Here is a 24,344-nt window from a genome sequence, read left to right as displayed (position 1 = left end):
ACCGGAATTGCGTGAGTCGAGTTAACGGAACATGGAAATCTTAGCATCGCAATCTCGCAGTAGGCCGAAGTTCTGTCTCGTGGCGGCACTTGTTGCTGCCCAGCGGTGCGATTACCACCAATCCTCAAATCGTCCGACGTCAATTGAATCGACCCTGAATAAGCTCATGATCTGCAGATCTATTCTTATAACACTATCGTCATTCTTGCACCCTGGCAGACGGGACAGACGTTTCGTTCGTTGCTCGCCCGGGTGTCGATCATGACCACGCGGGATCAAGTGGGGTGGCTGTGCTGTGGCGCGCAGATCTCTGTCATTGTGCGGTCACGCCGAGTGTGGCGAATACCCTTTTTCGTTGGCAGCCAGAACCAGTTCTCATGTCTGAGGAAACGGTTTCGGGCTATTCTGTCCAGCCGTCTGCCGAGAGCGTGCCGAGTCCATTGCAAACTCGTCAAGCGTAGGTTTGCACTGATGTGTTCGCATTCATGGAAGCGAGCGCTGACATCTGACGGCCCACTGCAGTCTCGCCGTGGCGCTATGGCGCTAAACCTGTATAGGCCCAGAGCCATACCTGCCTGCTCTATCCTTCTTCCACCCTCGTTTTGACGCACTCCCGCCGCAGGGTCATCAGGGGAGTACCACCGCCGAGACAGCCTACTACGAAGCCACTCAGCAATGCCCCAAGATGCTTTTACCGGGTCCCTTGTCCGCTCCTAACGCTTGCTCCATGCCTTGTCATTATCGTGACGCCCTAATGCTGTCCACGCGGCGTCCCTGGCTCCTCCCTTTTTCCTAGACGGCCGGAGTCTTCTGGGCGGCTCAGTTCGTGCATGTCGCGTCTGGTCCACCGTCGTTGTAGCTCCCTCAATTGGTCGGCCTGCCTTGCATGCATGTCGGGCCCGTTCTTAGGGACGGCGTCAAATTCCTTCATGATCTTGACCTAGGCGGAATTGTTAGAGTACAAGCCGGTGCTAGCAGACACCCTGGTATCATGGTGTTGAAGCGCTTTTGTAATAAAATGCTTTCTTCTACTTTCTAGGCAGGTTTCGATTCGACAGATTGACGCGAGCATTCCCGCGCCAACTGCTTTTCGGTATACAGAACAAACCCTAAATTTCCGCCCGCCGGAGATTGCTAGGAAGGGCCCGCTAAGCTTTCGTAAGATAGTCTATGATCAGCGCTGTCGGCCCATGGCATTCTAGAAACGGTATCACTCGCCACGTCCGATGATATACCACGTTCGCAACACTTGTTTTCTACAGCTCCTTGACTCAGGCACCCAATTATCTTCTTCTCGCTGGGCTTTTGGTGATCATTTCGCCTCCAGAGCATCGGTTCAGACCCCGTCACTCCACATTAATCCTGTCAGCCACGGGCCAGCCTTCCTACAACCAATCAAGCTGCAGTCAAACCAGCGGCGATTAAGGCAGAAAACTCGCGAGAACCCTCGTGCGGCCTTCCCGTTACTACCAGGCCAATCAATGAGCTCATCCTCGGGACCCTAGCACCCAATATCTGCCGCACGTACGCTTGCCCATTGCGGTCCCTGCCGTTGCGCCGTCTCCAACCTCATAAGGCTTTGAGCCATCACTTCTGCCGTCTGAGTGGTCGTGTAATTCTGACCATCATCTTCGTTCTGCCTTAAGCGAGCTCCTTCTCCACGTAGTACATCAACCGAAGTCGTTCATCTTCCCTCAAACGGTTTCTCCTACTGCCGGCATCTTTTTTTACATTCGGTCACCTCACAGCCTCCCTTATTCATTGGCAAACTTTGTTCGTCATCTCTCTTAGGAAGCGACCGCACTCTCGGTAAACGTCTCTTCCGGGTTGCCACACCTCTTCCAGGAAACGTTGATATAGAATTAGGTATGTTGTATTCTCCTATGTTCGGAAGTTTGGTTTGAATCGGGCCTTCACACATTCGTTTTTCTAGACCCTGTTGTATCACTTGTAACATGGACTAACATGGCTTTCGTTTGGGTACAGCAGTGGGTACCACTTCCTGTCGTTTACGAGCAACACATGGGCGACCTACCACCTGGTTCACGGCCTCAGGCCATGGACAACGCGACAACCGGTCTTGCGCGTGACGGAAATACTTCCGGTTCTGTTTCAACTTCCCTCAAATCTCCGGACAGCAACGACCCGTTCTACTCCCAGCTCAGTGGCCTACCCCAGGGCCAACCGCGACCCGAATTTCGTTCACACACGCACGTGAACGGATCCTACCAGCCTCAGGAACACGGCACTTCACCACTGAATATGGGTGCCATGACAGGCACATTGCTCAGTTATAATGCCAACGACAATGCTTCAATGAATTCGCAAACGGTACCCCGCTCCTTGTCTGGCGCATCCACATCAGCTGTGGCATACCAGCTTGGACAGAACCTACAGATGCCTTCTGGCAACATGTCCACTCTTGCTGCCTACGGACCTGGATTTGCTACAGGACTTCCCCAACAACCCTTCATGCCTCAACAAGGCTCACAATACAGCGCCTATCCCTCGTTCGCGACAACTCAGTCGCGTCTAGCAGGGGCGGCACCGATGCATCCTTCGTACCAGAATTACCAGCAGGCGTCGCAGTACATGTACTATCCGGTGCCATACGGACCACAGGGGCAGTTCAACCCTGGGTTCAGTACTCAGAGCCAAGCAATGTATGAGAGAAAAGCCAGCTCAACGAATACGGGCATGCAAGGTCAAGCTGCGGATTATTCGCACGTTAGTGACGCCTTCTCGGGTGTCCGTATGACTACGGGGAACTTTTTGGGCGACTCAATGTCTCCCTACAGCGCACAGTTCACGCAATCTTCTGGTAAGTACGAACAACGAGCCGCCTTTGCACACGTGTAGCACTACAACAGCGTATTTTCAGTTGCTGATATGTTTCTAGCTATGCCTCGCTCTGGACCAGTGAGCTCCATACCTCGCGGACCGCCTCGCAAACCTAAACAATCTGGACATGCACTTTGGGTTGGGAATCTCCCTCCTGGAACCACCATAGTCGCCTTGAAGGACCACTTCTCTCGCGACGCTACCAAGGATATCGAAAGTCTGTTCTTGATATCCAAGAGCAACTGTGCGTTCGTGAACTACCGTACAGAAGCATCGTGCACAGCTGCAATGCACAGGTTCCACGACTCACGCTTCAACGGTGTGCGCTTAGTCTGTCGCCTTCGACGCAGCTCTGCTCCAGCATTAGGCGTCCCCACGGCACCATCAGCCATGATAGGCCAGCAAAAGAACGCTTCTCGGCCCGCGACACCAATGCAAGACAGTGTCACTGATGGTCTTGCAGAAGCCGCAGCCGGTTCACCATCGCACAAGAGTACGGAGGATCATAGGTCATCTGCCGATACTGTCACTAAATACTTCATCGTGAAAAGCCTTACGCTGCAGGACCTGGAGCTCAGTGTTCGGAATGGTATTTGGGCTACACAGTCTCATAATGAAGACGTACTCAACAAAGCATTTCAGGTAAGTGCGCAATGCTTTTCATGCCCGTGAGAGCTGACTGACAGGATATAGTCTGCTGAGAATGTTTATCTAATCTTCTCCGCGAACAAGTCGGGCGAATACTTTGGCTACGCCCGTATGGCGTCGCCAATCCTCGAGGATGGCTCTCGTATCGCAGGCTCGGTACCCAAACCCGAGACGATCGTAGATGCGACGGACGTGCCAAAGTCGATTGCTACCCCAGCAACAGAATGGGCGCCCCGTGGAAGGATCATTGACGACTCGGCACGCGGCACGATCTTCTGGGAAGCAGAGTTACCCGATACCGATGCCGAAGAGGAGGATGAGGATAAAGGCGATAAAGGCGATAAAGGCGACAGAGACGAGGTGCCCCAACAAGTAGAAGGCGATGCTTCAGCCGTGCCGCAGAGCTGGGGTAAGCCCTTCAAGATTGAGTGGGTCTCTACAAACCGCCTACCGTTTTACCGCACCCGGGGCCTTCGCAACCCATGGAATGCCAATCGCGAAGTCAAGATCGCAAGAGATGGTACAGAGCTCGAACCCAGTGTCGGAGAACGCCTGGTCCAAATGTTCCATCGCTTGGGCCCTTCCGCTACGGGTTTACCGATAATGCTGCCCGGTGTAGCCCCCGGCATGATGCCTCAGATGCGAACATTCTAGGTACGTGCTTTTTGCTTGAGTTGGGCATGTTGCATAGTACTTGGTGAATCAACTGCATAGTCTTTATTACAGTTGCGCTTAGCATGTCATGACTCGAGTGCTGGACAGGTAAAGATGACACGCCTTTTCTTTTGGACTGGAACGAGCTTCTAATTGGGGCTCTCCACTGCCGGGCGGTGGGGAGCTAGAACAAGCTCCTTTGCATTCGTTCGCTTTTGTTTTCCTTATCAAAGAGGACGAAGACTTGACGACGAGACGATCTTTAACAAGCAAGATGAGATCAGGAAACGTGTGAGGAATGAAGCTAGTGCCTGTGTTGTTATGGGCAATTGAGTGTTCTCTCCTTCCCGTATTGCTTTCGTCGTCACTGTACTATCATGGAAGTTGTCTGTTTCTGTACTCTAATTGCTTTCGTTTGTAATGTAACGTGTTGTCTTACATCATCCAGCAGGGACTGCGCTTCTATTTTGTGCACGTCAATTTGTTGTATTTATAACGGCACCCTTGCTCCTACGGTCTTTTCCTTTTTCCGTATTTTCTACATGTTGAATCCTTGATGTAGTCTTCATTGGCCCTTTCTGCGCTGGCTGGATCGCGCAGAGATCATTGAACTCGCTCACGTTCTGGCCCTTACAGGCGTCTAGTCCCTATGGGTAGGAGTACCGACTGCTTTTCGGACGGACTGGCCGCGACCAATGATTGACCATGAATAGATGCAAAGCGAAGACAACGTGGAGCAGTATTATTATCAGCCCACTGTGGCCATTAGGCAATAGTGTGCTTTGACCATAGAGGATAACCGGTACGGCACATGCAAAACAGTCAAGATGATGAGGCAGCAAGTTTGGAAGGTCCGACGATTCGACCGGCGCTAAATGCCTCTGCCGTAACTTCTTCAGAATCGTCATGAGAGAACGTAAAATTTACGCCACCTCTACGTGTCCTTCCACATGCTCGAGTGCCCAGCGAAGCAACCCCCGAGGTTTATCTACTTCGGATGATCGGACTTCGCGGTGCACGCGGCAAGCATGCATCCGACAAGGATTACTCCTAAAGCAAATCTACGAATATCATGCATACCCGGACAAGTTCTAAAAAGCCTCACTTTGCAACCCAACGCTTCTAAGAACGCTATAGTAGATCCAGCCAGTCCCGCACACCCACACACACCTTCCCTAGGTACATGCAGAGCACGGCTGCAACGCCGTTGTATGTGGGTGACAGCAAGAGGAAGGGAGTATGAGAAAGCAACAAAGTACAGTTCCAATAGACAGATGGCATGTGCCCAATATACAGACCATACAGTGTTGTTGCTGTTTCCCACCTGCCAATTCCAGACCCCTAGTCCACACAGCTCCAAGTTACACAGCAGACCACCTGCAGTCAAGCAACATCGCAAATTGCAATCTAGATCCAGTATGCATGCATGGCGACAACGAACGATCCGCGTCATCCGCTGGCATGCCTTTCTCAAAATTTGCCCATGAGGGACTGTGCGTTTACCCATCCCAACCTTACTGCAAATTGCCGCAGTGGCGGTTCTCGTTGCATCTGCTATTTTCTCTCAAGTGGGGAAGGAAGGGGCCCGCAGAAGGGAGTGGGCTGCGCGCTAGTACACGTGTGTGTGCAATGAGTAATGGTGTGATGCTAAACGCGATGGTAAGATGGGTAAGCTCCAGTGTCCTTTTTTTTGGCGTTGAGCGGTGTGTACGATGCATGAATAGCCTACCTGCTCCAAATCAGGGAGCCGAAGAAGAAAAAACGTTGCCACCCGGGCTGTTGAAGGCGCTGGTGCGATAAGGGGGGAACAGGGGTTCGTGAGCATTGTTTGTTGTTGTTGCTACCACGAGTGTTCTCGGTATGTTCATACCGATGCTGCCTTAACAGAATCTGCATATTCGTTTCTCCCATGTCACTCATCAAGGCTTTTCCCGAGCGCAAGTTTTGTAGATCTTCTTCCACTCAATTCCTTAGTTTTCGCATTCCCTTTACCGCGGTTATTGTACCCGATTATGCATATGTAGGCGACCTTGGAACTCGCCCACGGCATTTACCGCTATACTTGTAGATTTCCCACCAGCTTCAATTTCCCACCAGCTTCAATTTCCCATCCCGGGGTGGCTTGTCTAGTTCCATTCGTTTCTGGCAGTCAGTCGCGACAATAAGACGTGGCGTGATGATCGCTCGGACTTACGTATAATACAAGTTTCTCTTGCCCTGCTGAAGATCAAGGCATCTCTTTGGAGGCATGTCCGCGACACGATTAACGCTACCCAACTTTCGTCAGGCTCGGTACCAAAATCCGTGGGCTCGGTGGCTCGGTGAAGAGTTATATGCTCCACCCAATCTCTTCAGCTTGCTTTCAATTTATGTTCCCTAGTATTTAGCAGCATCTTGGTCCACGAGCCCGACTCCGAAATCGCTCCTCTTCACGTTTGTCGTTGTGCTACGCCCAGACCTTCACTTAGTTCAGGACGCGATGACTGCCCGAGAGATCGGTACCTACTAGGCAGGTATTGGTCAAACTCCTCGCAAAGCCATTGACACATGTCTGCAACGAGCCGCTCAGGTGGGATGTCTACCATCACGTGCTATCGCGTCATAGTCCCGCTCCACATAGCCTACACTATCGCGCTTACCTTCTTTCCCCTTTAGTCTTGTTACGTCTCTTCAACTACAACTGGAAACGACCTAAGAGCGGAACTTAGTCGCACACTGTCATCAAACATAGCACACCTATACAAGACTCATGATGAACCTCTCACTTCTCGGTTGCCTTGTTAGCTGTCGATTATGGCAAATTGGAGCCGGTGGACTCTTATGACTTCTGGTGTTGTCATTCTGGCCAGGTAGTATATGGCCCTTGCTGGATGGAATTACGCCGGGTTTAGGAGAGTATACGCTATCACCACTTACCCCTCAGCAACGTCACATCTTGGCCTTCCGATCGTACACCACATGCTACATCTGTGTTTCTTAGACAGACTATGATTGTATATCCCAATCCCCACAAGACCAACCACCACCATCTACGTAGACCTCGAAACCCTCGAAACAGGAAAACACACAGATCATTTCACTGTCAAGACAAGAGCATCCACCATGTCCATCTCCGACCTACCAACCAAGATGTGGGCAGCGCAAGTCGTCGCATTCAACTCACCTTATAAAGTCCACCAAATTCCCCTCCCATCAGATCTCGCACCGAAGGATCTCCTAATCAAAGTCGCTGTCGCATCACTCTGCTATACAGACTCGATGGTCTCTTCTGGGAAAATGGGCACACCGCTCCCCTGCACAGCCTCCCACGAAGGCGCCGGTACTGTCGTAGCCAAAGGTTCTTCCGTAATCGACTTCGAAATAGGCGACAGAGTCATGGCAGGGCTACTATACCATGCGTGCGGGACCTGCGCTGAATGTCAAGGCCCCTCAGCTTGTCCACAATACTGCCAGAAGACCGGTGGCTTCCTGGGCGTGACAAACAACGGCTTCTTCGCTCAGTACGCCAAAATCGACGCCGAGCAAGCAGCAAAGTTACCCGATACTGTGTCTTTCGAGACTGCTGCTCCGCTCGCTTGTGCGGGCATCACTATCTACCGTGGCGTTGTTTTGTCTGCCGTGCAAAAGGGGGAATGGATAGCCATTGTAGGCAGCGGAGGTGGTCTTGGTCATCTCGGAGTACAGTTTGCAAAAGCAAAGGGTTTGAAAGTTATTGGTATTGATGCGCGGGACGAGGGTTTGGAACTGACACGGCAGTGCGGTGCAGATGTTACTATCGATGCCAGGACCAGTCACAAAGACATCGTTAAAGCTGTACATGCTTGCACGAACAACGAGGGCGTAATGGCTACTCTGAATGTTAGTGACGCATCGACGGCAGCGGCTACGGCTTGCGCAATCACCAAGATGCATGGCACTATGGTTCAGATCGCGCAACCAGATAATGTAGTCATTCCATATCAAGAACTTATATTTCGTGATATTAGGGTGAGGGGGTCCGTTATCTCTACTGTGGATGAGGCGCGCGATATGTTGGAACTAGTTGCAGAGCATGACATTATTGTGCAAACGAATGCGTTCCAGGGGCTAGGTGAGATTGAGAAGCTGGTTGGATTGGCGCATGGCGGAAAGATAAAGGGAAAGGGTGTTATTATCATGGACCAGGAGCAGATTGAGATGGAGAAAAAAATTGGAGCAGGATTGTAAGGAGATACATATTCACTGAGCAAAAGAAATGCACGAGAGCACGATGGTTCAAAGCACCATGCTGTGTACTAGCAATGTAAAACCAAATCTGAGTTCAAATTATACACAAACGCGATTATACTACAAGTCTACGAATATACATATTAACCCAAAACCCGTCCAGCAGTGGAAGCCGTGCTCCTGTCCTTAGTCTCTACCTTCCTCAAACCCTTACCGGCAGTGATCTCGCCGAGCAACGCTCCACGGTTCGGCACTCCACCTGGAGGCTTCATGCTAGGCATTGGGGGTGGGGGAGGTGCAGCACCACCCGGTGGCGGCGGCGGGCCTGGTGGTGGCGGAGGCGCACCACCTGTTGGCATTGGTGGAGGTGGTGGGATGCCTGTAGGAGGCGACGTCACAGCTGGGCTCTCAGCACGTGGGCTCTTGTTGTCCATTGAAGAGAGTGGGCGTGGTGGCGCCATGGTACCGAACAACATGGATGCCAGCTGCTTGGCTCCGCCTTGGGTGGGCGCTTCATCGTCGTCGGATGAGTCGTCATCTGAGTCGACAACGGACCAGTCATCATCGTCCTGTCTTAGTCTGCGCGCTGAGGGTGCAGCGGGCTCGTTGAACGTAGGCGCAGCAGCCTTGTTAGCTTGCTCCTGAGTAAGACGGTGGAAAGGGTTTGTAGACACCTCGCTCGTGTTGCTCGGCGGGGGCGGAGGTGTCGAGACAGTGTTGTTCTCCTGGTTGGACATGGCCATCTTCTTCAAGAATGGGTTCTTGGTCTCAGTATCGCCCAATCCAGGGTGAGGACTAGTCACCGAGGACGCAGGCGGGCTGGCGATGGACGATGGTGGTGTGTTGTGCGAGATCTGGGGAATTGATGGTGCTTGCGGAGGTGCTGTATCACGTGGTAACTCTTGACTGGCGGTAGGTGTGGTGTCCTGAGGCGTGATGTTTTGTGGGCCATCGTCGTCCGAGGATTCGTCATCGTCGAGCGCCTCAAGCTGCATCTGTAGCTGACGTTCGCGCTCACGAGCAGCTTCGATCTCAGCACGCTGGGCGGCCAATCGGGACTCCTTCTCCTTAGAGTCCTTAGAAGCAGCTTCCCTACGCTTCTTCTCTTCAGCCTTCTTGAGTTTGCCTTGTTGAACTTGCTCTTCTAGAGCACGAAGCCTAGCCTGAGCAGATTCGCGCTCCCTGGCCAGTTCATCCTCTTGTCTGCGCTCCTCCTCCCTAGTGTTCATTAGTACAGATGTAGAAGATGGGTCAATGGATACATACTCCATGCGCCTTGTCTCAGCTTCTTGAGCTTCCTGCTGCTCGCGGAGGGCCTTCTCAGCCATGTCATTGTCTGCCCTCTTCGACTCTGCTTCCGCTTGTTGGACATCATGCTGTGCAACCTCGGCCTTGTTCTTGCGCGAAGCTGGTGGCGGCGGTGCTGGCTTCTTGCCACTGCTCTTGGTTGGAGCAGGTGGTGAGGCGGACTCGTCGTTGAGACGTCTTTGACGCTCTTCCTCGCGACGTGCATCCTCCTCTTCAGCCTGACGCAGCTTCTCTTCACGCTCTCTCTTCTCACGTTCGGCACGCTGTTGAGGTGTCTCACCAGCCTTCACCGGAGCTTTGATACCTAGGGCAGCCAAACGCTCGGCCATGCGTTGCTCAGCCTGTTGCTTGATGAAGGCCGCACGTTCCTCTGGAGTCTTGTATACCGAATGCGAGCCACCACCGGGTGTAGTTGTTGATGCACGAGGAGGAGGGTCAACACGAGCAGCAGGGCTCTCGTAGCGAGATGTCGCTGGTCGCCTCTCCTCTGAGCGAGCCCTGTAATTATCGCGGGACTTACTGTGTGGGGTCAGCAAGATGGTTATTGAGATCTATCAGATAGCACTTACTCGTCTTTGCGGATGCGCGAAGCCCGGCTGCTGCGCTGCAGGTCAAAGATGAAGTCCTTGACATCATCTTCTACACCCAAAGCCTCCTCCCATCGGCGTCGTTCATGCTCACTTGTGTTGTCATGCCCTCCTTCTTTCAAGCTCGACTCTAGACCCCTAGTGTATTCATTTACGCTATCTTCAACATCGCGGATCATGCGCTCATTGTTCTCCCTCTCTGCTCGGATGCGCGAGTTTTCCTTCTCCAAGCGCTCAGTTGCAGCGCCAGTGTCATCGCTAGCAGGAGCAGGTCTTCCGGTCAATGCAGCAGAGCGTGCTTGCATCATAGCCTTGGCGCGGGCTTTCAAGCGATCTGATTCAGTCACCGCACCGCCAGGTCCAGTACCCACAATAGTAGATGCAGATCCGGGATGCGCCTTGGCATCCTTAAGCCTGAAGAGCTCAAGTTGGGCATCTGCTATCTCACGCTCTGTCCTGCGTACATTGGATGCGAGTTCAGGTAAGCGATCAGTCAAGGTCTGGAGTTGGCGCTTCAGAGCACGACGTTCGGCGTCCGAGTCAGACGATCTAAGTGAAGCTTTAGGATGGGCATCAATATCTTCTTGTACCCTGCGGATGCGGCGGTAGAGATCCTCAGCTTCTCGGCGGTCTCGGCGATCCAGCGCATCGTCTTCGTCAGCTGCGTTCTCGTCTTGTGTGTCCATAGCATCCAACAGGATCTGCTTCTCTTTGACGGACTTCCTGAGCTGGTCAAGGGACATTTCGTCGGATCGCTCAGAAGAAGGAGAAGCCGGCTGCGCTGGTGAAGGCGAACGGCCACCGCCACCAAGACGGTGTCTGGCACTTGACTTGTAGCCTACGTTATCGTCATTGTTACGGAAAACTGTAGCATCCTTTCGGCCACCGGCTTGCGGGCTACCAGCACGGAACGAGTGAGACTTCAGGTAGCTGACACCAGTGCGCTGAGGCTGAAGAAAAGCACCAGAGTTCTTTCTATCCTCGGCATCTCCACGGAGCAAGTTCTTCATTGCACCAATAGAATCGTTGATGTTGCGCGTAGATGGTGGTACCAACTCAGGGGGGAGGCGAGCGGGGATGGGATAGCCGTTGAGCTTACGGTAGATCAGATGCATGGCAACCGCGAACTGGTCTAGATCAAGACGACCTCTGTCAGCAGAGTCGGCGAGTGTCCAAATGCGCTCCAAATCTGGCTTGGGCAGTCCACTCTGTTCAAAGATCTCAAGAGCTTGTGCTCCACTGATGTAACCTTTGGTCATACCATCCCAGGCTCGGAAAGTATCATCGTACAGCTTCTTCTCTCCTTTGTAATGGCCCAGGGAATCGTGGCGTTACCCGTCAAGCCAGCAGTCGTGTGGTTGCCACCCTCCCGGCCAGTCTGAGGCATCATCCGCTGCGCCAAAGCTTCGATGTTTGGCAATCCAGTGGCAGGAGTGTTAGCTAGGCCCCACTGACCGGGCATCCCTGTTGGCTGAGCATTGAGAGGAGCCATTCCGGTCTGGTTAGGTGCCAGGTTTGATCCGAATCCAGTGGGCATAGGAGGCATTGGTGGACGTGGTCCGTTATAACCACCAGGAGCCTGCCCAAAGCCAGTGGGCTGTGGCTGCATACCAGTGGGTTGCTGTCCGAAACTTGTAGGCTGCGGCTGCATGCCCATTGGCTGTTGTCCATATCCAGTTGGCTGCGTGACTAAAGTGTTCAACAATTGGCTGTTCGAGGGCTGCGGCTGCGGCTGCTGGATTGTAGGAGGCTCGTTGAACTTCGGGGCGTTGCTTGCTGGTGTTGGGCGATTTGACGAATCGTCGCTGACCCCAAACGATATGATATCCACCATGCTAGAGACCTCGTTCTTGACTCGTTCGGGGAGAGAGTTGGGCAGGTCCTTTCCGGTCAACTTGAGGTTGCAAAGATACATGGCGAGCGCGAATTCAGGAAACAGGAGCTGACCGGACTTGGTTGTATCTGACAAGGTCCTACGCCTGTTAGCATTGGACTATGCGTGAGATTTGTTGAACGTACCAGATGTGAGAAAGCGCATCGCCAGATAGCTTAGAGCGCATCAAGAGGTCCCGCGCCTGGTCTCCAGACAAAGCCTGGGCATCCCCAACAGCCGACTTGAACAGCTGCTCAAACTTGGCCTGGTCTTGCGCCGTGATAAAGGATAGCCGTATGTTCGGAATCTTGGTCGTCTTGGCAGGGACAGGTGGTGGTACTGAAGACGCAGAGCTGCCCCGGAATGAATCAGCCATCTGCGCCGATGTCATGCCTGTAGGCTGCGGCCGTTGGGGCTGAGCAGGCGGTTGCTGCTGCTGCTGCTGCTGTTGCGGCGGCGCGCCAGTTTGGAAGGGCATTTGCTGGGGAGCCTGCTGCTGCTGGAATTGCTGGTTCTGCTGCCCTGGGAAGCCCGTGTACTGCGGTTGCTGAGGTTGCGGCGGCTGTCCAAAGCCCTGCGGCTGGCCCGGAAAGCCAGTAAACTGTGGTTGCATTGGAGCTCCTCCGAATCCCGTCGGCTGGGGTGCTAGTCCACCTTGAAAGCCCCCAGGTTGCTGGAAGGGCTGCTGTTGCTGCTGCCCATACTGAGGCTGCCCTGGTCGGGCACTGTTCCCACCCCCTAAGTACGAGTTGGACCCAGAGAACATGGTGGGCGAGTTGTCGCGGGTCGATTAGAGAAGTAAAGATGCGCGCATGCGGTGGGAGAATTGTAGACGTATAAGGAGTGCGCACGAGCGGGAATGGGGAAAGGTGTAATGAGGGTGGTTGAGAGTCTGTGCAGCTCGCGCAGCCCTGGAGGTCCCAGGGTAAGTTCGCGCTAAAGAGGTTCAGTCGTCATCTTCGAGGACGCGCTTGCCTCCTCGGTAAGCACCAGGACCCAACATTCACCACTTCTTACATCATCTTCACCATGTCGAATGCACAGGACGGAGCAGGTGCTGCACCGCATTCAGAGGCCGACCTTGCCCAAGTGAGTGTCGTGGTAATCGCTCTACTTCGGGAATTAACAGCTCTGGTAGGCGTTCAAGGAACTCCAGCGAGGCGAACAGACCGCAGCCGCCCTAGAGAGCCACCTTGATTCGATCGAAAAGAAGATTGAGGCACTTCTGGCTCAGGCCGAGAAGGCTGAGCAAGAGTTGAAAGACACCCCAGAAGATACCGAGAAGTCTTCCGCGACCGAAGAAAAGGGTTCAAAGTGATGTCTACAAAGCCATGCGTCTGCTCTATCATGTGTAGCATGAACACCAAGACACATCCTACATCACATCCAGATTAGAGACATCACAGGCACGCCATATAGATTACGAGAACCACGATCGAGCATTACAGTTCTCATGAGCACGATGGATGACACGGGCGAGGAAGGATACAAACATGGTCAATGCGCTCTCAGCACAACGGTCATGTTGAAGTCTCTTGATTAAGGAGGCGCATCATGCGCTTTTACGTGTTCTTGGGCAATTGTTCATAAGCCACCGATGGTCGAAGGCTTTACTTTGGAACCCTCCGTCCTAAAGACTTCATCCAAATGGAACACACCATTGCTATCCTTCTCAACCACACCTACCTCGGTGATGATGCCATCGATGAGTTCTGCAGGTGTGACGTCGAAAGCTGGGTTCCACACACCGATGCCGTTCGCTGCAATACTGATAGTCTCCACAACACCAAGATCCAGCGTGACTCCATCGTGTCTTGGCCCCTTGACGAGCGTCACTTCCTTTCCGGGACGTTCCTCAATGACAATGTCTGCTCCCGATTTGGTCTTCAGGTCGATAGTAGTCCTTGGTGCTGCAACCAGGAACTTGACGCCATGGTGCTTCGCAAGGATGGCTAACGAGTAGGTTCCAATCTTGTTGGCAGTGTCACCGTTTGCGGCTACTCGGTCGGCGCCTACCACGATGCCCGCAATATTTTCGCTTTCACCACGTAGTCGGAGTAGCGCTGCGGCCATGGAGTCTGTGATAAGAGTCGCAGGGATCTTGTCGTGGACCAATCGAACGCGGTCAGTCTGGAGCCTTGGTTGTATGGCCGTGTCTCAGAGCAGAACGCATGCTTTAGTGAGCCGTTGGCATGCAGCGATCGGATCACACCAAGTGCTGTACCATACCCTGCAGTTGCGAGAGACCTACAAAATTAGCAGTGGAACGCCTTTGATGCAGAATGGTACACACCCGGTGTTGCAGTGTGTCATCATGCTCACAGGCCCCTTCTCGCCTGCCTCCGTGTTCTTCACTATCCATTCCGCGCCATGTTTGCCGATGCTCTCATTGTCGCTCACGTCGTCAACCAGCATCTTCTCCGCAGCAGCCACATATGCTTCTCTTACAGCCTCTCCGCTCGCTCCCTCATTTGCAGCGGCTTCCTCGGTAACTTTCCGAAGTTTACCAGCTGCGTCTGCGAGGTTGACGGCAGTTGGCCGGCTTGTTACAAGGTAGTCCAGCTTTTCCGTGATGAAGATTTTGACCTCTTCTGCTACCGAAGAGAGCTTCATGTTGGTGAGCTCAACTGCGAGGGCGAGAGCAGCGACTATGGCGATAGCCGGTGCGCCTCGCGTCCGCATCTCCTTGATTGCGTGCCATGCATCAGTGCTGGAGTAAATGTGATCATATTCTTCAGCGTGGGGTAATTTCAACTGGTCCAGAATCTCGAGCTGGCCGCGCGTGTATTTGATTGCTTGGAGTACCATTCTAGAAAGTCTGTAGTTTGGTGTGCTACTCCAATCTCCAATGTGTCGCAGAAAATTTCAAGATTCTGAACGTTGGGTGTCAATTGCCCCATCGCGCGGAGTCCGCGGACGTTAACGCTAACACGTGGGAGCTGCTCGACCCAAGTATACGTACAGCCCAAACCAAGATACATAACATAACATAAACGAAGCATTTACAGTCCGCTGTTCGGCATCGAAGGCCCGCTGCTCCCTCAAGATCTGTAACTTTTGACCCTCGGCATGACGGCACACGATGACGAAATTGAGCCACGTGTGGCTCGTTGCCAAGCCCGGATTCAGCCACCAAGCAACGCACCTGCCGGTATAGGCGACGGCCTCGCTGTTCTAGCCGGACAAACATGAGCTGTCAAGTTTTCATTACTACCATATATAAAGCAATGGTTGGCGATATGTATATCAAGGGAGACGGAAAAGTTACTCAGGATCAAATATCTCATCTTCCGCTGGAAAGTGCGAGCATCTCAGCCCTACAAGAGCCGCACAATAAAGGGTCCTCCTACTGTCAGGAACCCGACAGTGAATTGACCGCGGTAGCCCCATGACGACGCCAACACTCGGACTTCACGCCTATACCCTACGGCCCCTACGCGCTCGATTGCTTCTCCGTACCCTCTGCTTTCGCTCAATTTGTACATGCCCATTTCTCTAGCTGTTCGCCCCATCAGGACTGTGTTGTCCAACCAAGACGTTTTCGGCAACCACGCCTGTTGCTAGTCACCCCGATAGGCGGAGAAAAAGACCCACATCCTCACTATTTATCTTTCCCAACACCACAAGCAGAGGAGGCCATCCAGCCAGAGAGACATACTGTGCACATGCACATACCAGCCAATCGCTTTACTTCGCCGTGCTTTACTGGACCTCGTAATTTGGGCCCGATATCGATTGGAAGGTCGGACGGGAGAGATCGCCACGCCTCGAACAGCCCCGCGCAGCTTTGCGCCAGAGTTATATAACGATGCCCCTCATGCCGCGCTCGAACTCGAGCGTTGGGGTAAGCACAGCAGTCATGGCTTCACAGGAAGAGCCAATACAACCCACGTACCGAGGCTACGGCACAATCGCCTCCCAGCGACCTGCGCAACGCCAAAGACGGCACTCATGGCACACACGACCCTGCATGCAGGAAGCGGAGAACTTCCAGTTACTGGTAAGTAATACAGTGCGCCTGCGCTTCACGATATACTAACAATTAATGTAGCTTCGGAACTTTCTGGTCGAACTCAACTGCCGCATGGATTTTCTGGAAGACTATGGCCACCTCAAGTACGATGCTGGTGTTGAATACGCATACAACACATTGCTTGCCGTTCGCGAATCGTGCTCGAAGATATCCGATGGCGCAATCGAAGCCGGCCGGCGACAGGCTTCTGTTTTCGTCGAGACGTTGGAGGGACGATACAAAGATGCGATGGAACGGAAAGAGACTCTAGGTGAAAAGGTCCTGGAGGGTATAGTGCTTATGGACAACTATCTGACCGAGTTTGAGACGCGTGCATATGCTATAAGAGACGGATCAATCGGCTCTTATGCACAGGAATTCTATGAGGAAGGTCGGAGGAAGATGGACGAGGGAATAGAGATCGCAAAGGGCGTTGTGGACGGTGGTCTGGACAAGGCACGACGCGCACGTGAAACCATCGAAATCCGAGTTGAGCACGCCGTACAACGAGCGCTAGAGCGAGCCAAAGCACATGGCCTGATACACTACGAGGACCTACCAGAGCCATGGCGAGTCAACCCACATATTCTCAAAGGCTACCGTTTCCAGGAAGGCAAGTGGGCTTGCGTTCGATCCATTTTCGGCCTTCACAACGAGCTAATCAATATCTGGACACACCTCCTCGGGTTTATCATGGTCCTTGCTATTGCCTTCTACTTCTACCCTTCGAGCGCCAATTTTAGCATGTCGACCAAAGCCGACATCTTTATAGCAGCAGTGTTCTTCTTCGCGGCATGCAAATGCCTGGCTTGTTCGACCATCTGGCACACGATGAACAGCATATCACACCAAACACTCCTCGAGCGCTTCGCCTGCGTAGACTACACCGGCATCTCTCTTCTTGTGGCTGCGTCTATTATGACGACTGAATATGCCGCTTTCTATTGCGAACCAGTCTCCCGCTGGTCATACATGTGCATAACAGCACTTCTCGGCATCGGTGGTGTTATCCTACCTTGGCACCCAACTTTCAACCGGGCGGACATGGCCTGGCTCCGCGTCCTCTTCTACTGCTCCCTCGCCCTGACTGGCTTCCTGCCATTTGGCCAGCTCGCCTACACTCGTGGAGTCGCATGGGCACAGTATTTCTACGCACCTGTTACCAAGAGTCTGCTTGTGTACGTTACTGGAGCATTGTTGTATGCGAGCAAAACGCCCGAGCGCTTCTTCCCCGGTTTTTTCGATTACGTGGGCTGCTCGCATAACATTTGGCATGTTGCTGTGCTGGGAGGTATCATCTTCCATTACATGGCTATGCAGACTATGTTTACGCAGGCTCTTACTCGGGCTCAGACAAGCTGCTCTATGTACTAAGAGGGAACTTCTCTCTGCTATCTTCCGCCCTACCTCTTCCACTTCTTCTCCTTTTTCTTCTCTTTCTCTTCCTGTTCATGTGGAGCGTTCGGCATTGTTGAGCGAGTAGGGTACTTTTGCATTGGGTAGGCGTCTGGCTTGTAGATGTTTAGGATTGTTGGAGAGAAGACCAGTGCTCTGCCGACGGGCGCTATGCTGAGCACTGCGTTTGACACTCATGTAGAATGTCTATAGCTGTTAGATTCTGCATTTTACATGTTCATACCAAGTTTTCACTCGTTATATATGTAGATGATGGTTTGCATCAAAAGGTTCACAAGTGATTTCAGAAACACATGTGAGCTAGTGAATTCCTTCTTTCCATCGACGATCCCAGAAATACTTCTCGAGCTAGCATCAACTGCTTGATATGACCTGAACGCCTTTCGCTATGCATATAACCCATTGTGGCCCTACCCGCATCATGCCCATCCTCAGTTTAATGACTATCGGGCACGTCTGGCAACCTCTCAATAACGTATTTGCCCTTTGCCACGCTAACAATCGGCACACCAGGAATCTTCCTTATGCGCCTCTTGAGATCCCTGTCGTTTGTCGCAACCAGATAGATTCTGTGTTTCTGAACCCTGTCCACAATACAGTCATCAGCATAAGTGCCCTTGTGCTCGCACTTGAGGCGCTGCCATCTTTCGTCGCGAGCGATCCTGAGCGCAATACGGTATTTGGGACCGAGTTTCTCGAGTTCGGCCATGACGCAGGTCGTGATGATAGGGGTGGCTTTTGCGTAGAGGAGGTCCATGAGGGCCTTGTCGAGCTCGAGCTTGGCATGCACAGTGTGGGAGAGGAAGTTGGTGTCTACGAGAACGGAGTACGGCGGACCAAGGGCGGTGTTGGCTTGGAAGAAGAGGGCGGACGAGACTTGTGGGCTGTAAAGTGTTAGTCGTGTATGCTCGTCGTTGGCGCGTGATCACTCACATTTCTCGCTTTGCCTTGCTTTCTTCCTCTTTCTTCTTTGCTTCTATCTCTCCAGCCATTTGGTTCTTCTTACTACAGCGGAATTAGCGCTTCTATGGCAAACAGCAGTGGGGGCGCGTTGTCGCGTACAGTCGAGCATCCCGTTGACCTGAACATGTTAACAGAGGCTTATCTAGATATGACGCCAAACATACCAACGATGCGCTTGGTTTGCGCAAACTTGCGCGTTCTCTTCTGAACACCCATGATAGCGTGGGGCGTAGGGACTCTTGGTGGAGAGCTCTAAGCGGGATGTGAAGCTTCTCGTATTCGCGACTCGGCTGATGACGTAGCGTTGGAGTGAAAGCAGTAGCTTGCGCAGTGGTCGGGATTGCTGTCGTGTGGTGTTGGTTGATTGTTGGCAAACCACTTTTTGCTATCGATAAGGCGGCAACTTTTTGATGCCAAGAGGTCGAAAGTCGTCGGAGAGTCGAGGCGCCGATTGGTGGGCTTGCTTGACAAAGGGAAGAGCCCAACGCTACGCCCTAAATCCTCGGTCACGCAGGTCCCAGAATAGAAGCGGCGTTCCTGGGTTGGGGTCTGTCATCGTTGGCCCTGCATACCCATGTTTTTCCTTGCATCCCTGAGCCAGACAGCCAGTGCAGACGTCAACAACCGTTTGCTCCGAGGCCTGACACGCGGAATATTCAATCATCGCGAAACACACCTCGATCTAATTATTGTCCTGTCCGATAAATTCCCATCGCTAGTCTACATTGAATACGGCCAGACATCACGCGAACTGGACGCTCAGACTGCGCGTATTGCCCAGCGGGTCCTCGACTCCGCCCCTTGTTACCCTGACCCCGTCTTGCACTCCACCCTCAGCCTTTCCTCTCGTTCCCCGTCACTCGTTTCGGCGCTTCTCTGTCCTATCGATATTACCTGCGATTGCGTCTTCCTCTTGTTGTTTTTCCTTCACCAATCGAGTCTTGAAACACGCCTGCTGGACTGCGAGCCTTGACCACACGATCTCCTGATCCCTTGGCCTCTTCCGCACACTGCCCATCGGCGACCCTACCTCCGCACACACCTATACACAACAATCCAAGATGCGACCCTCTGTGGGCTTTGTGGGCCTACTGCTTGTGGTCGCTCCTACTGTACTCGCTCAAATCGAAAACGCACCCGACCTATCCACCGTCACGCAACCAGGAGGCGACGCAGCGACGAACGCACCATCCGAAACCTCCGCAGCCGAGACATCGCAGCCAGCGACATCACAGCCAGCAACATCAGAAGCTGCAACAACCTCACAAGCAGCCAGCTCTGAGACTACCGAGGCTGCAAGCACTGGAGATGCGCCCTCCAGTACCGCCGCCCAGACAGGGTCTACAAGCGTCTTCAACCTTGTAGGCGCGCCAACACTGGCTGGTATCGGTATCCCGGACATGAAAGTCCCAGACACAGCCGGTGCTGCCTTTATGCAAAAGTCCGATCTTCCAGATGGAACCGTCTTCATCTGCGTCGGTGCTATTCTCGCCTTCTTCGGTGCGGCAGTGCTGGCGTGGCGTGGTCTCGTTGCGTGGTCGTTGCATCGTTCCGTCAAGCGGGCGGCCATGGCTCAAAATATAGCTGATATCAAGGCCATGTCAGCGGTGCCTGGCAAGAAGCGGGGGATGTACAATGTGGTCGGAGCAAGTTCAACCATGTCTCTAGATCACCTAAACGCCGCTCCCATTGGCAAGTCGTCGAAAGCTTTCGCCGGTGCGCCTGGGCAGAGGTCTGCATCGTCTCTGTTCTTCTCTCCGACTGCAGGTGGCGCCGCCGGTATACGGGATTCTGTAGCAGCCCGATCCTCCACCTACCTTCCTGCAGGATACTACGCATCTGGTAACGCTGCGCCGGCTGCTGGATCACCGCAGATGCACATTGGCGGCCAGAACCCCAACAATCTTTCAGCCCTCTCCCTCTCCACACCAGGGAACCGGTTCAGCGCGAGATCTGGTATGTCACCACCAGAATCGCCATCACTTCCTCCATCCCGTGGAGGATACGCACGCGCACCACCATCACGAGATGGCCTGTCCGTATATAACCGCAACAGCGTCGCAACTCTCGGTCAACCTGGTAACACAAGAAGCATCTATGGCCAGGACGGCCACGCCGTAAGCCAGTTGTCGCTAAATGTACCCGGCGGCACAAACGTCCCTGGTGGCCGCACTCCTAGTGGTTATCTAGACGACCTGTTCGAAAACCATGGCACTGGATCAAGAGAGCGATTCTAGTTGGATCTCGAACAGCAGCCTGCAAAGCAGCGTACCGTAAGCGCGGGAAATGTGCTGAAAAGCAGTCCATCTGGCGTGTACCGGTTGGCGTATACGGCGGGGATGGAACGCGCTAGAGCTGTGTCGGCAAGCACTTTGTCCATAATAGAAGATTATTACCGCGCGTGAGGAGGCAAAGAAAGAGGGTGTAAAAATGAGAAAGAGGTTCTTGTTTATCTTTTTGCTTGCATGCATTGCGCGTGTGTCTCCCTGTTTTCGGGTTCACTACTTGGCTTGTGATACCATGTCATGCAGGTTGCTTTTTCGTCACTTTCCCCAACTGTGGTACCGGCTTCGGGTTTTGGGGGCGTGGATTGCCCGAGTCTGCCATCTTCTATTTATTTTTATTACTGCTTTACGTTTCTCTTATGATTGTAGGGAAGTATCCATGGATGCTCATTAATTACGCTGGAGTTCGACAGGCGTTCGAAAGAGAAGGGAGGGGGTGTGCTGCGACCGGTGTCCTGTTTCTGTACGTTTAGTATATTCGCGCACCTCTGCCAGACCGTTTGAACTCGAGGTACTACTGTAGATCTACATACCAGGACCCATAATGAACCATTACCAACAAAGAAGCGCTCGAATCGTTGTTCCTATGGATCTGGTGAAAGTGGTGGTAAGAAAGCCTGGAAGGAGCGTGTACTAAAGTGGTGCCAGTAGCGCTGGAGCTATGTACTCCGCACACTAAGACGTCTTTGCCTAGCATGTAGGCTTGCGATTACTTTGCAGATGGAATCACTTGGGACGAGTGGAAGAGGATCTTAGGGAATTAAAACGTATGGTATGAGTGTTGAAAGCCGTTCTCAATGCGTGGCTCGTATTGTAGTCTATCTCTCTATCTTACACCCACATGCATAGTCCAGTACCTTTTTATCTACCAACCACAACCCATAGATGCTAAACTTTTGCAACACTACAGCATATGTTGTGTTCGTATACAAGTGGCTACCTTGCCTTCTTGGCCATGGCCTTGCGTTTTCTCGCCTCGCCGTTGAGGTTGGATGCGGTAGCGTTCTGGATGGCGGCCTCCTCTTCGGTGAGGTTGGAGGTCTCGAGCAATGGCTCGTCGATCATCTCTTTCTTTCCGAGGACGCGCCCAACTGATTGGTTGTAGGCAAATTTGGGTAGCTTAAACAGGAGGGTGTCGTAGATAGTAGGCTTGGGCTCCTCATCGGGCTGGATACTGTTAGCTTCTCGATTATGTTGAAGAGTTGAGTGTACGTACGTCGACCAGATATTCGCCCTTCATTCCATCCTCGTTCTCAATCTCCAAGAAGACATTGCCAACGGAGTCGACGACCAAGACCTTGCCATTCTCGGCGACGATGCGCTTCTTGGCTCCCTGAGGACCAGAGATTACCTCTGCCTCAACCGGGGTGCTGATACCATCGGCACGCGCCTTCTTGACAGCTTGCGCCTTCTTGGGCTTGCGAGCATCCTTCTCCATAGCGCGCCTCTCCCTACGGTTGCGTGGGCCTAGCTCCTCTGGTGTATCCTCGGGCGAATCCTTCTCGAACTGTTCGGCGTTTACAGGTGCGGCGGTGTCATCGACTCTAGGGATGCCCTGAAGACCACTCTCATCACCCCAAGCAGTCTTGCGTGCCTGGCGAATGTATCTCTCCGCAAACTCCCTGCGGCGCTTCCATGACATCAATAGAGCAAAGTAGTGGAAGCCTCCACCGAAAACAGCGAGTAGACCGACGATAACTGAGCCGAGGCCAGGACGGAAGCGCTCGTAGTAGTAGCCAGAGCCCCTCCATGCTGGGAATCCGTTCCTTAAGAAATGGTCATAACGCTCGCGCTCGGGGCCCTTGAGCATCTTTCCAACAACCGAGAGACGCTGGTAGGAGGCGGTGACCTTCTTCAAGTGTGCCTCAATCTCCTTGTTGGATGGCTTTCCCTTCTTGTTGTTGTTCTTGGCATAGTTGGCAACAAAGACCTTGCGGGCCTTGTCAGGGTGAAGTTCGCGCGACTTCTTGCGGAGGGCTTGAGTCAATTGGTCTTGAGACGCGCTGGGCTTGACACCGAGGAGATCGTAGAAGGTGACATTGGCGCCGTCTGCTTTAGCAACTTCGTCACGGATGCGGAAGATTTCGTGGTCTGCGGTAAGCTGTCAGCAAGTAGCTCGCAGCTGGAGCTGGGGAAATGCATGTGGGGAAAGCGCATATGTGGCCGGAAGCATGCAATGGAAGACGAGACACAACAGGAAAAGTTACGCACCCTCTTTAGTCCAGGCAGCTGCGAATGCTGCAAAGAGGCACAAGACCAATGCGAGCAACGCGTGAGATCTCATGGCTGGGGTTGATCCGGGAGGTTGCCAGGAGAGTTGGCGGGTCTTGGAGCAAGTGATAGGGAGGCTGCAGGCTTGTGCAGCCAGATGTTCAGTAGTGCCGTGAACCCGCTGTAGAGACGGAACGTGGCCCAATCAGTCTGACCGCTATGGACGAGACACAAGTGTAGCAGGCTCAAGGGATAAAGAGCTCCTCCTTGTCCCGATGCTGTCACGATCCTCCTTCACTCCAAATTTCCGAGTTCGAAACAAAAATGTGGCCTCTCCAAGACTTGCATGTGAGACTCGGCTAGGGGGGGGATCGCGGCTGAAGGTTGAGCGCTCTGTGGCTGTGTTCTGTGGGCAGGCACGACCCTGAACTACGGGATTCGCGGCAGGGGCCAACAAAAGTTCCAATACGGACAGTGACACGCAACGCTCTCCTCTCACACCACTTCCACTTCACATACATTCACTTCGGCCGCGTCAGCTCCTTCACTCTCTCGCGCATCTTTCCCACCAACGTAAGGCAGCCATCTACTATAAACATCTCAACCTCATTCCTGTCAAGAGGACACATCTCCAGCCTTCGCTCCATCTTCCACCACTATCAGCAGCTGAACTGACCATGACTTCCCCCAAAGATCTCGAGGAACAACAGCAAACTCTCATCACCCCCGACGAACGCCAACAAGCATCACCTGCCCCTCAAACTACAACCAACACACCCTCCGTCATGTCGCGCTTCAGCATCCCCATCGATGCCCTGACATCCAGGATGAACCTCGGTGGGCGCTTCGACGGCCTGCGCAATACCTCCGTCTCCTCTCGATTCGCCAACCTGCGACCAATTTCCGAGTTCTTCGACTTCAAGCGCGTTTCCAAGCCCGCCAACTTTGGCGAGGTACAGAGCAGAGTCAACTACAACTTGGGCTACTTTTCGAGCAACTATGCCGCCGTTTTCGTCATGCTCAGCATCTACAGCTTGATCACCAACTTGAGGCTTCTCTTCGTCATCTGCCTCGTAGTCGGTGGCATGTTCGGAATCGGCAAGCTGGAGGGAAATGATCTCCAGCTCGGTAGCTGGCGCGCTACTACCTCTCAGTTGTACACTACGCTCTTCGTCATTGCAATTCCTACCGGACTTTGGGCCTCTCCCTTTTCTACGGCTCTCTGGCTCATTGGCGCAACCGGTGTCACTGTCATAGGTCATGCTGCGTTCATGGATAAGCCCATCGAGTCAGCTTTTTCCGAGGAGGCGGTCTAGGTGGTCGGCCGCGAACTCCTTACA

At 53.1% G+C, this 24,344-nt stretch overlaps 10 protein-coding genes across 10 annotated transcripts; 6 read left to right on the top strand and 4 right to left on the bottom strand.

The window, feature by feature from the left end:
* Positions 1-1,965: 1,965 nt before the first annotated feature.
* Positions 1,966-4,143, top strand: ALTATR162_LOCUS10509 (uncharacterized protein; the record flags this gene model as incomplete). The annotated part of the gene is made up of 3 exons (XM_043318145.1): positions 1,966-2,821; positions 2,900-3,483; positions 3,535-4,143. 3 exons carry the CDS (start codon positions 1,966-1,968, stop codon positions 4,141-4,143), a joined length of 2,049 nt encoding a protein of 682 aa, XP_043174080.1.
* Positions 4,144-7,245: 3,102 nt separating this feature from the next.
* ALTATR162_LOCUS10508 (uncharacterized protein) lies at positions 7,246-8,349 on the top strand (the record flags this gene model as incomplete). The annotated part of the gene is made up of 1 exon (XM_043318144.1): positions 7,246-8,349. One exon carries the CDS (start codon positions 7,246-7,248, stop codon positions 8,347-8,349), a length of 1,104 nt encoding a protein of 367 aa, XP_043174079.1.
* Positions 8,350-8,492: 143 nt separating this feature from the next.
* ALTATR162_LOCUS10507 (uncharacterized protein) lies at positions 8,493-12,883 on the bottom strand (the record flags this gene model as incomplete). Its single annotated transcript, XM_043318143.1, has 5 exons — positions 8,493-9,567; positions 9,616-10,176; positions 10,227-11,478; positions 11,535-12,217; positions 12,264-12,883. The coding sequence occupies 5 exons, from the start codon at positions 12,881-12,883 to the stop codon at positions 8,493-8,495; spliced, it is 4,191 nt and encodes a 1,396-aa protein (XP_043174078.1).
* Positions 12,884-13,146: 263 nt separating this feature from the next.
* ALTATR162_LOCUS10506 (uncharacterized protein) lies at positions 13,147-13,435 on the top strand (the record flags this gene model as incomplete). The annotated part of the gene is made up of 2 exons (XM_043318142.1): positions 13,147-13,206; positions 13,256-13,435. 2 exons carry the CDS (start codon positions 13,147-13,149, stop codon positions 13,433-13,435), a joined length of 240 nt encoding a protein of 79 aa, XP_043174077.1.
* A 266-nt stretch (positions 13,436-13,701) lies between these two features.
* Positions 13,702-14,925, bottom strand: ALTATR162_LOCUS10505 (uncharacterized protein; the record flags this gene model as incomplete). Its single annotated transcript, XM_043318141.1, has 2 exons — positions 13,702-14,247; positions 14,440-14,925. The coding sequence occupies 2 exons, from the start codon at positions 14,923-14,925 to the stop codon at positions 13,702-13,704; spliced, it is 1,032 nt and encodes a 343-aa protein (XP_043174076.1).
* A 1,009-nt stretch (positions 14,926-15,934) lies between these two features.
* ALTATR162_LOCUS10504 (uncharacterized protein) lies at positions 15,935-17,503 on the top strand (the record flags this gene model as incomplete). Its single annotated transcript, XM_043318140.1, has 2 exons — positions 15,935-16,117; positions 16,169-17,503. 2 exons carry the CDS (start codon positions 15,935-15,937, stop codon positions 17,501-17,503), a joined length of 1,518 nt encoding a protein of 505 aa, XP_043174075.1.
* Positions 17,504-17,981: 478 nt separating this feature from the next.
* Positions 17,982-18,724, bottom strand: ALTATR162_LOCUS10503 (uncharacterized protein; the record flags this gene model as incomplete). The annotated part of the gene is made up of 4 exons (XM_043318139.1): positions 17,982-18,429; positions 18,479-18,550; positions 18,608-18,626; positions 18,673-18,724. The coding sequence occupies 4 exons, from the start codon at positions 18,722-18,724 to the stop codon at positions 17,982-17,984; spliced, it is 591 nt and encodes a 196-aa protein (XP_043174074.1).
* An 845-nt stretch (positions 18,725-19,569) lies between these two features.
* On the top strand, positions 19,570-20,745 carry ALTATR162_LOCUS10502 (uncharacterized protein; the record flags this gene model as incomplete). The annotated part of the gene is made up of 1 exon (XM_043318138.1): positions 19,570-20,745. One exon carries the CDS (start codon positions 19,570-19,572, stop codon positions 20,743-20,745), a length of 1,176 nt encoding a protein of 391 aa, XP_043174073.1.
* Positions 20,746-21,729: 984 nt separating this feature from the next.
* On the bottom strand, positions 21,730-23,077 carry ALTATR162_LOCUS10501 (uncharacterized protein; the record flags this gene model as incomplete). The annotated part of the gene is made up of 3 exons (XM_043318137.1): positions 21,730-21,960; positions 22,010-22,884; positions 23,005-23,077. The coding sequence occupies 3 exons, from the start codon at positions 23,075-23,077 to the stop codon at positions 21,730-21,732; spliced, it is 1,179 nt and encodes a 392-aa protein (XP_043174072.1).
* Positions 23,078-23,681: 604 nt separating this feature from the next.
* ALTATR162_LOCUS10500 (uncharacterized protein) lies at positions 23,682-24,320 on the top strand (the record flags this gene model as incomplete). Its single annotated transcript, XM_043318136.1, has 1 exon — positions 23,682-24,320. One exon carries the CDS (start codon positions 23,682-23,684, stop codon positions 24,318-24,320), a length of 639 nt encoding a protein of 212 aa, XP_043174071.1.
* Between the last annotated feature and the right edge of the window lie 24 nt (positions 24,321-24,344).

This window comes from Alternaria atra, assembly GCF_907166805.1.
Source record: "Alternaria atra isolate CS162 genome assembly, contig: 34, whole genome shotgun sequence".
Taxonomy (NCBI): Eukaryota; Fungi; Ascomycota; class Dothideomycetes; order Pleosporales; family Pleosporaceae; genus Alternaria; species Alternaria atra.
The sequence above is the reverse complement of the archived record's forward strand: the minus strand, read 5'-3'. Positions and strand labels throughout refer to the sequence as shown.